At 32.7% G+C, this 10,464-nt stretch overlaps 1 protein-coding gene and 1 long non-coding RNA gene across 2 annotated transcripts; one reads left to right on the top strand and one right to left on the bottom strand.

Annotated features, from left to right (window-relative positions):
* Nucleotides 1-4,979: 4,979 nt before the first annotated feature.
* Nucleotides 4,980-8,951, bottom strand: LOC120085395 (phospholipase A1-Igamma2, chloroplastic-like). The gene is made up of 3 exons (XM_039041349.2): nucleotides 7,899-8,951; nucleotides 7,576-7,802; nucleotides 4,980-5,369 (listed from the first exon to the last, which is right to left on the bottom strand). The coding sequence occupies exons 1-3, from the start codon at nucleotides 8,949-8,951 to the stop codon at nucleotides 5,126-5,128; spliced, it is 1,524 nt and encodes a 507-aa protein (XP_038897277.2). The 3' UTR covers nucleotides 4,980-5,125.
* On the top strand, nucleotides 8,336-9,248 carry LOC150033718 (uncharacterized). The gene is made up of 2 exons (XR_016531848.1): nucleotides 8,336-8,471; nucleotides 8,554-9,248. It is a non-coding gene; the product is annotated as an uncharacterized LOC150033718 (long non-coding RNA).
* The last annotated feature ends 1,216 nt before the right edge of the window (nucleotides 9,249-10,464 follow it).

Here is a 10,464-nt window from a genome sequence, read left to right as displayed (position 1 = left end):
CCACTTATGTTGGTGTGTTGGATGATGCACCGTCCTCCTCGGTCGCATCATGACACTTCTCTTGGCCCTTTGTCTTTACCAGATGTGTCGACACTCATGTGTCGCCACTACACTGTCTGCACAAGTGGGATCACAATCTACAATCTCAAAGTTAGATTGTGATACCTAGCACATGTGCTCGAGGCTAATCCTAAGAAATTGAAACCACGTTCAAGATTGTGCTTATTTGTAGGCTACCCCAAAGGAACGAGAGATGGTTACTTATTTTATCCTAAAGAAAACAAAGTGTTTGTATCGACAAACACTACTTTTCTTGAAAGAATACCACACAAGGGAGCACAGACCCAAAAGTAAGATTGCATTGAATGAAATTTTTAAAGAAACTATTGAATCTTCAACAAGAGTTGTTGAAGAACCTAGTACCTCAACAAGAGTTGTTGAAGTAGGATTATCTAGTAGGTCAAATCCACCTAAAGTGTTGAGGGAACCTCAACGTAGTGGGAGGGTTGCAAAATCTTGGCTATGGTAGCTGATGGTGAAGTTAAGGATCCACTATTTTACAAGAAGGTAATAGAGGATATTGACAAAGATGAATGGATCAAAGCGATGGATTTTGAAATGGAGTCTATGTACTTCAATTTCATATGGAATCTTGTAGATCAACTGATGGGATTAAACCTATAGGTTGTAAATGGATCTACAAGAGGAAACAGGGTATTGATGGGAAGGTGCAAACCTTCAAGACTAGATTAGTGGCAAAGGGTTATATCTAGGTAGAGGGAGTTGACTATGAGGAGACTTTCTCACCTGTTGTCATGCTTAGGTCTATCCGGATCCTCCCATCAATTGCCTCATATTATGACTATGAGATTTGGCAGATGGATATCAAAACTGCCTTTTTGAATGGCAATCTTGAGGAGACCATTTACATGGTGCAGCCCAAGGGATTCATAACCCAAAGTCAAGAGCAAAAGATTTGCAAGCTTAATCGGTCTATTTATGGACTAAAACAAGCTTCTCGATCTTGGAACATAAGGTGTGATATTGCAACCAAATCTTATGGCTTTGATCAAAACGTTGATGAGCCTTGTGTATACAAGAAGATCATCAACAATTTAACAATTTTCTAGTGTTATATGTAGATAATATCCTACTCATTTGGGACGATGTAGGTTTACTGACTGAAGTTAAGAACTGACTAGCGACCTAATTCCAAATGAAAGATTTGGAAGAGGCTCAGTTTGTTCTGGGTATTCAGATCTTTAGAGATCGAAAGAACAAAATGCTAGCTCTGTTTCAAGCATCGTATATTGACAAAATGCTTGTCAAATATTCGATGCAGAACTCCAAGAGGGGCTTTTCCTTTCAGGCACGGAGTTACATTGTCTAAGGAATAGTGTCCTAAGACACCTCAAGAGGTTGAGGAGATGAGACGGATCTCCTATGCATCAGCTGTGGGAGGCTTGATGTATGCGATGTTATGTACTCAACCTGACATCTATTATGCAGTGGGGATAGTCAGTAGATATCAACCACAAACAAATAAACTAACATCCAAGGTTATCTTGTAACTTAAACATGTATGTAGAGACATATAGGTGGATCATGTTTAAGTGATAACCTAAATGGTCTGTAGTAGATTGATAAGGCTGGGTACCTTATCCTGGTGACACTACGAGTATGGCCCACTTTGTAGGTGTTACAATTGTTGTAAAGTGTTACAAATGATCTGATCCTAATCATTCATGTATGGATATATGAGCGGGGATATTCTATACAAAAGAAGACTAGACCACAAAATGTTTATTCTCATTATATAATGTCGTTCATAATTGAGACTTACATTTCACCAGGATGACCATAGGTAACATGACCTGAATCCTGAGTGAGTTGTGAACTCCTGCCTATGAGAGTGGTACTTTGATTTGTATGGCTGAGAGTGGCCAGATCGCTGACTCAACAAGCCTACCATTTTGGGGATTCATCTGTTTGGGGAGCTGGGAACATAGCTACACAAGAAGGAATTCATTCCTTCCCTGAGGTAGGGATAAGTAGATAAATTGCTCCCTTAGGGGCTGATTTCGGAACTTGAACAATCTGGTGCCACATCTTCTACTAGCCCGAGACGGTTTAGTCATAGTTTGACTATGATCTATTATTCATTAGAGGGACCAGTGGTACTTAAGAAGTTAGATGTAACTATAGGGATAGAATGGTAATTTGGCCTAACTGTATTTACGAGCAATTTATGAAGGGTCTTCATATTTCTGATTGATTATATCCAATGAACATAGAAATATATCTATAGTGCGAAGAGTGCAACTGTCGGTCTTTAATGGAGTGCCCGACAGTTAACGAATGGTAAATAATTTGACTAAATAGTTTAATTAATTATTCATGTACCGTTGGAGATTCAAGCTATAGGTCCATGAGGTCCCATTGGTAGCTCAATAGGTTTAATTGAGAATCAGTTTTTGGATTAATTTGAATTGTTCAAATTAGTAGAGAGATTTAATTATATATGATATAATTAAGTTATTTTAATTATATGTCATATAATTATAATAATGTATTTGATATATTATAGCTTTAGTGAGAGGAAATAAATATTTGAATATGATTCAAATATTATTAATATGAATTGGATTCATAATTGTTAATTTTAATATAAATGTGATTTATATTAAATGTCATATAAGAGAGAAAAGAAACTATAGGTTATATGTTATATTTGATATAACGTATAATTTAATATATATATTATATGATAAGTGTTATTATATATATATATATAGAGAGAGAGAGTAAATGTTATTTTAAAAAAATAAGGAAGGGAGTTACAACTCCCTTCCTCCTATTTTCTCTCCACCCACGTAAGTGGGTAGTTGCTATATTTGGCATTCTAAAAAGAAAGTTTTCCTTTTCTGGCTTTTGATCATCGATTTTGATAGTGAGGAAAAGAGACAACTATTTTGTGAGTTATTTGAGTTGTTGGTGAACAATTTTAAACCTTCCTCCTTACTACTAAAATTTTCCCAATCCAAAATAGCCAGAGCCCACCACTTCTAGGTTCTCTACGTGAGAATACCAATGAAGCCTTTGTGGTAGTGTTCGTGCTCTTGTTTGAAGTTTTCTTGAAGAAAGTCTTCAAGACGTTCGTGTGCTGTTCGAGGGATTCTTGAAAAGAAGTCTTCAAAGGTAAGGTTTCTAAAACCTTTTTAATAGCATGTGGTAATTTATATAAATGTATATCTTGTTCTTTATTTACTGTAAAATTTACATTCAATGAAAAATGGATTTGGGTCGATCTTGCTTCCGCTTACGGTTCCTTTCAATTTGGGATATTTCAAGACTGACAACTGCACTTTTCACACTACAGATATATTTCTGTGTCGATTGGATATAACCAATCAACAGTACAATAACACTTCACAACTTGCTCGTAAGTACAAATAGGAAAAACGAGTTACATCTAACTTCTTAAGTACCGCTGATCCCTCTAATGAACAATAAATCATAGTCCAACTATAATCAAATCCCTCTGGGGCCAGGAGAGGGTGCAGTGCCATATTATTCAAGCCCTAGAATCATTCATTAAAGGAGCAATTTATTTACTTGCCCTGACATTGGGGAAGGAGTGAATTTCTTCTTGTGTAGCTGTGTTCCCAGCTCCCCAACTAGACGAATCCCCAAAATGGTAGGCTTGTTGAGTCGGCGATCTGGTCACTCTCACCCATACAAATCAAAGGACGACCCTCATTGGCAGGAGTTCACAACTCACTCAGAATTCAGGTCATATTACCTATGGTCATCCTGGTAAAATGCAAACTTCTATTATGAACAACGTTATATAATGAGACTAAACATTTCATGGTCTGGTCTTATACAAACTCCTTTGTATAGAATATCCCCACTCATATGTCTCCACATGAATGATCAGAATCATATCATTTGTAGTACTTTACAACAATTGTAACACCTACAAAGCGGGTCATACTCGTAGTATCACCATGATAAGGTATCCGACCTTATTTATCTACTACAGACTATTTAGGATATCACTTAAACATGATCCATTCGTATGTCTCTACATACATGTTAAGCTACAAAATAACCCTAGATGTTAGTTTATTAGTTTGTGGTCAATGCAACTAATTTTGAAATAAAGCATCACATATTTTGTTACATAAAAAAAAAATGTTTTTACATTACAATTACAAACTATATGACCTTACGAGATTTAGAGCATCAACCCAACAGTTTGTTTACGTTAGGGACTAAATTGTTACGAATTTAAAAGTACAAGGACTAAATTGTTACATACTAAAGTTCAGTGACTAATTTGTTACAACATTAAGAGTACAAGGACTAAATCGTTACAACAAAAGTTCAATAACTAAATTGTTACTTGCATAAAAGTTTAGGGACCAAAAGTGTTTTGTAACCAACTTTTTAAAAGTTATTTTTTTAGTTTTCAAAATTTGGCCTTGTTTTTTAAACCATATATAAAAAGTAGAAAACAAAAAAAGAAATTTAGAAGTGGAAGTAGCGTCTATAGACTTAATTTTTAAAGAAAAAAATAAAAAACAAAATGATTACCAAACGAAACTTTGTTATATTTGTTAGCGATAAAATTGAAAACAAATGGATCCATTAGATGCAATTGAAAGTTTGAAGACATGTTAAATGCTTTTGAAAATTTAAAAACTATATTGTTTAATGACACTTGTAATTTAGCCTTTTTTAAATTGCATATCTAAATTTTTTATGTTATATTTGCATTTAGATATTTATTATGCATTTTATTAGTAAAAAATAGAAACAAATATATTTTTATTTATGCATTAGAAAAAATAACAAGAAACATGATTATGTCAATTCCAGTTATTGAAGAATGAAAAACAAGAAACATAAACAGGTTATCAAATGCTTTTGTTTCAAGAAACTAGAAACAAAAAGAAACAAAAAAAACAGAAACGTTATCGAATCATAACTCTCCTACAATGTCCAATATATTCCACTAACAATACTCAATCATTAACCCACAAAATAGACACATATTATTATTATTTCAGATTACCTATCTATAGAAATTGAATTAACTAGTTAGGTACAAATTAAGAAATTAGGAGTCAAAAGCTAAGCCTAATTGCTTAAGATGATGGTGTACATCTTGAGGATGATCATCAAATTTTGATCTATCAGGTTGTATCCAACGGCCATCCTTGTTCCTTATCATACCTTTATTTTCATCTTGCCTCCAATTTGGTGGGACTAAGTAATGATCTTTTAGAAAATCACAACCTTTGTTAACCAGTGCCGGATCTCTCCCGCTCGCTAACACAAACCTACCACCCTTTTCGTGGTACCTGTTTCACTTGCGTAAATTTAAGTGAGAGAAGACTTCGTTTTATAATTATTTCAATTTTTATTCCAAACTCCATAAATAAATTTCTAAAATATGCTTTAATAGCTACAATCACAAAGTGGCTCCAATATAAAATTGGTACATATATAGGGATGTTTACGGGTATGCCTAGATTCCAAGTTCTTGCCCCCATTAAATAGCTTCTCTTTCAATTTAAAGAGAATTTTCTTAAATTTATTCATAGAAACAAAAATAATATGACATATTAAATTATTTAATTATCGATATATAAGTTAAATGTTCAATCAGATGATTCAAACATGTCAAATTATGTACATCACATATAATAAAACTTGAAATTCTAATCATATAATAATCTCTTTGTTTTTTTAAAAAAAAAAAGCAAAGGGACGAGGACGGAGAACATAATAGAGAGGAAATATATTCTCGATTTAGTTCACATGATTTTTTTACCCTCACTCTCCCATTCCTCATTTTTCCAATGAGGATTTCCCAAGAGGTTTCCTCACGAGGGATGTGGACAATTGTATTCTAATTATTTAGTCTATATTATTTAGCCAAACTTCCAACCTCGTCCTCATGATTACGATGTTGGCACATTTTCTAAGAAGTTGTAATGTGAATTGGAGTTTTTCATATAGGTAAAGAAGTCCCTTTAAAATTTAGTGTTGAATAAGAAACATAAGGAATATAACGATGTGATTTATTTTTTAATTAGCCAATTAGATTTAAGTATTGATTTAATCAAAAAACCAAAACTTGAAACTAAAATAAAAATCATAAGAATAAATGAAAACAAACGCCTAAAATTATATAAGATCAAAATTTTAATATAAAAACACTTTCCCCAAAAGCTATTACCAATCTAAAACATCTTTGCCAATGCCAACTACCACATAGATTTCTTCCATTTAACATATTAATGGTCAATGACGGTCGTTTTCATTTAATAATAATAAGAAAAAAAAAACAAATATTATAATAGTGATAATAGTAATAGTAATAATAATAAGAAGAAGAAGAATAATAAAAAAATGTCAATCACGGTTGTGACAAAGAATCATATCCCAATTTGATTTTATGTGATATTATAATTTATAGTATAATGTCCAAATCAAGCTATTTCAAAATGTGAGCAAAACACTGCATTCCCTAAAAGATAATATTGTTTTTGTTTATAAATATTACAAAAAAAACTTAAAATATTATTTTTAGTTCTTATATTTTTATTTTTTTTCTATTTAATATTTATTTTCATTCTTTTTATAATTGGAAATTATTAAATATTTTCAATTAAAAATTTGAATTAGAATTTATTAAAAGTATAGAGACTAGATTAGAACCTAAAGGAAAATGATATCGAATGTAAAGTATAGTGACAAAAATTGTATTGAACCTAAAAGTAACTTATTCTAAAAACAACTAAAACAAGACTCAAATTTATTTTGTTTTTATGGTACAATTTGTATTTATTTAATGGTGGTCGAGGGAGAATCACGATATGTAAATATGTATTACATAGTGGCTTTATTTAATTATTTAATTATTATTTTAGTTTACGAAAATCTCACTAACTTTCATAAATTATATTGAATTATTTTGATCCTTTGATTCCTATCATTTTACTGTTTATCTGCTTAAAAAGATGTTTAATTTTACTTTTAACAAGTTTTGAAATTGGTCTTCATCTTTAGTTTAAAGTTATTTTTTATTTCACAAAGTTAAATAATAATAATCCCTTCCATTAAAAAAAAAAAATAAAAAACTTTGAATTATATATATATATATATATATATATGGATTTGGTTAAATTACAAATTTAAATCAAAATGATTGTAGCTATATTTAGATTTTTTTTTTTTTTGAGAAAATTAGACTTTCAAAAAATAAAGCCTTTATATCTATAATATATATATATTTAAAAAAAATGATTTAGTACATGCTATTTCATATTGTTACTTAAGTAGATTAATTAGATAAAATAAGGATGATCGAGTGATTCATTATTAAAGGAAAAAATAAAAAATTAAAACTAAAGTGTAAAAGAATAGAATTTTTTAAAGTATAGAAGTTTAATTGAAATTAAGACTAAATTTTTAGAGATTTTTAATATCAATTTAATGTAAGGAGAAAATAAATTTTGTTAGGATACCAGAAAAGAAGAGATAAAAATGTGAGGAACTTACCCATCAAGTAAATGTAAAAGAGCTTCCAAATTATGGGCACAAACGGGGTCGTTGGTTTGTTTAAGAAATGGTGAATTTTTGTGATCCAATTTTAACTCCACCCCCACGTGTGAATAACTCCACGGTAATTCCTCCGCAAATTTCATCACTGCCGTAGGTATGCTTTCGTTGAATAAAAATCCAGGTGTTTTTGGAACCATGTCGTGAATATTTACCACCCTCAATACCTGTTTTCATTTTGATTTTATTTTCTTTAGATATTTCTAATAAAAAAAATATAAAAAAAAACCAACTCCTTTTTCATATAATAATAATAATAATACCTTAACTCCCAATTCGTGAAGGCGTTCCTTGAAGGAGACGTTACCAACACGGGGCCCCGAGAATGAGAAAACACAAACCGGCACAACCCGCCCATTTCCCAACCGGTTCAACCCGGTTTCCGCAACATCGAAACCACTCACAACCGCCAAAGCACTTCCCAAACTATGCCCAGTGATCGTAATACTCATCTCCTCCTCAGCTCCAAATCTCTCCGACAGCCGCTTCACCTCCGCCACCACCTGCTCCCTCGCCGAAAATCTACTGTATCGACAACCTTCCTCCTTCTCCGTATACAGATCCAGAAACCCTGATTCCACCTTCACTCCCAAATTAGAGCAAGGAATCTTCGCCGCCGCAACAGGTTTCAGAAAATCCATCAGATCCACAATCCATTCCAACCGCGTCACCGTTCCTCTCCACGCCACCACGATGTCTCGCCGCCCTAGCTCTTTCGATTTCTCCTCGTTCGATACTGCTACATATCCGATCCAGTTCGCGTTCTTGCTCCATACCTTTGGCCATCGCGATTTCTTGAAGAAATTAGGCATGTTGATGTTTGATGTTGCGTACAGGTACCTTGTTACTTCATAGCCTTCGTTTTCCATTCCGAGTCGTTCGAAGAATTTGCCGCGACTGAATCGGCAACTTCCGCAGTATTTTGAGAACGGATCGTAATCGAAGGCGTCGTAGCAAGATTGTGCCATTTCGCCGTATCTGATTAACTCGGAGCGGAGGAGATCGTTCATTGGATCCAGTAATCCAGTCCAATCGTTGCTGCCGTGGATTTCTCGCCAGGAATCAGCGACTTTCGCTTCAGGTACGACTAATTCTTCCATGTTTCTTTGACTTTCGAGTTCTGTGGAAGAGGATGAGTCTCTGGTTCTTGAAACTACTTGACATTGTGATTGTTGCACTGTGTTCCTTGTATTGATTAATCTGAAGCCTTGGAACTGAAAATTTGAGGTTGAGTAATGGAGTTGAGAAGAGGATTGTTTGGAGTGGTGGAGTTGCTTTGGAATTGAGAAGAGAAAGTTGGACAGAAGAATCGCCATTATTGATGAATATGATCACAAGTTTTTTTGTGATGAAGATGAAGGAAATGATCTGGGGAAGATGATGAATGCAATCAAGTTTGTTTATAATTAAATAATAGATTGAAATAATGAGAGTTGATGGGGGAATATAGTGGTTTTTCAAACTAATGACAAAAAAAAAATTTGCTAGATAGGAAAATTTTTCAAAAAGAGGTGGAAATGGAAAATATTGGCAAAAATAGGGTTGTATTTGGGATGATAATCGTGTACCCGTACACTATTACCTTTAATCTAGTCATTACCAAGTAAGCACTATGTTAGCGTCGGTGGATTGGTCAACGACAAACTCGTGGACCCACCTTTATGTGTTTTTTTTTCCTCAATTTTGACTTTTTTTTAAATTTTTAACTAACAAATTTCTTTATTAATAAACTTAATTATATATTTAATATGCAATGAAAACTTAATTAGTCTACACTCATGTTAAAAATAAATTTTTGACTTGACTAAGTTGTATGTCTCTACAAATAAAAAGATAGATAAAAGAAAAATTAGTTATTTAATTTCAAAATAGAAGTTTACATGAAGTTTAAAGACGATCTCTTGGCGCTTACCCACAGGGATTGTCTTCATGTGCCTCTAAATTAGTTTCGCCTTATTGTCGTTGTCATCTACGATGAACATGTCTTCGATCAGTGTCAATAACATTGAGTCGTCTTGTTTGTTGAATAATACTTTCTACATTAACTAATGTTTGATTATACATTAAACCCAACACTGGTAAGATGTGCTATATTGAATATTGTTATACATCTGGGATAAAATATTCTATACGATGAAAAAATTAATATTAAATAATATTCATATCATATATTTGGAAAATGTAAGATTATAAATCTCTTACCATACAGCGCTGTCAGGTGTGATAAATCGTCTAATGATTGAATCGTACCAGGAAAAATAGTTATCTGACACAGCCTGTCCATTTGTTAATTCTCCCTGTGCACAACGATCATGACGTGCACACTACTAGGGTATATATTATGCGTGAAATCGACACTAGTTTTGGTCGTGCTTATCTCTTAAATCAATCTGCGTAGTGCTGAGAGTGTATAACACAACGAAGATACCATTTGTCGCAGACCAAATTGTGTCAACACACAATCTGGATGATGTCACTCTACTATATTGAAACATATAAGAGGGTTAACGGTCAACCAGATGTCTTGACCATCATGACAGTAATCTGATAGACCAAATATCTTGTGTGTTTGACGTTCAATTAATGTGACAAAAAAAAAAAAAGAAGATAACTATACACCTAAAAAAATTTAAATATTCATTTATATATACATTTGTTACCTGATTTTCTATCAATTATTTGTCAATATACTAGTAACATATTTGTTAACTGTTCAAAGACAGTTAATACACCATCCCATCTAAAATTATAAAAAAATATAATTAACTTATATTCTTACCTAAAATGATAATGAAATAAATATATAAAAATGAATAATACCTGACACAT

This window comes from Benincasa hispida, chromosome 9, assembly GCF_027475165.1.
Source record: "Benincasa hispida cultivar pf3 chromosome 9, pf3_genome.v1.1, whole genome shotgun sequence".
NCBI classification, from domain to species: Eukaryota; Viridiplantae; Streptophyta; class Magnoliopsida; order Cucurbitales; family Cucurbitaceae; genus Benincasa; species Benincasa hispida.
This window is presented reverse-complemented; position numbering and strand designations above follow the sequence as displayed.

Bases quoted from the DNA above. Each gene is read 5' to 3' on its own strand.
- LOC120085395 (XM_039041349.2), bottom strand. From the start codon at position 8,951: ATGGCGATTCTTCTGTCCAACTTTCTCTTCTCAATTCCAAAGCAACTC. The intron at 7,803-7,898 runs GTATTATTATTA...AAATGAAAACAG, and splicing joins TTCACGAATTGGGAGTTAAG to GTATTGAGGGTGGTAAATAT. The intron at 5,370-7,575 runs GTAAGTTCCTCA...CAAGTGAAACAG, and splicing joins CTTTTACATTTACTTGATGG to GTACCACGAAAAGGGTGGTA.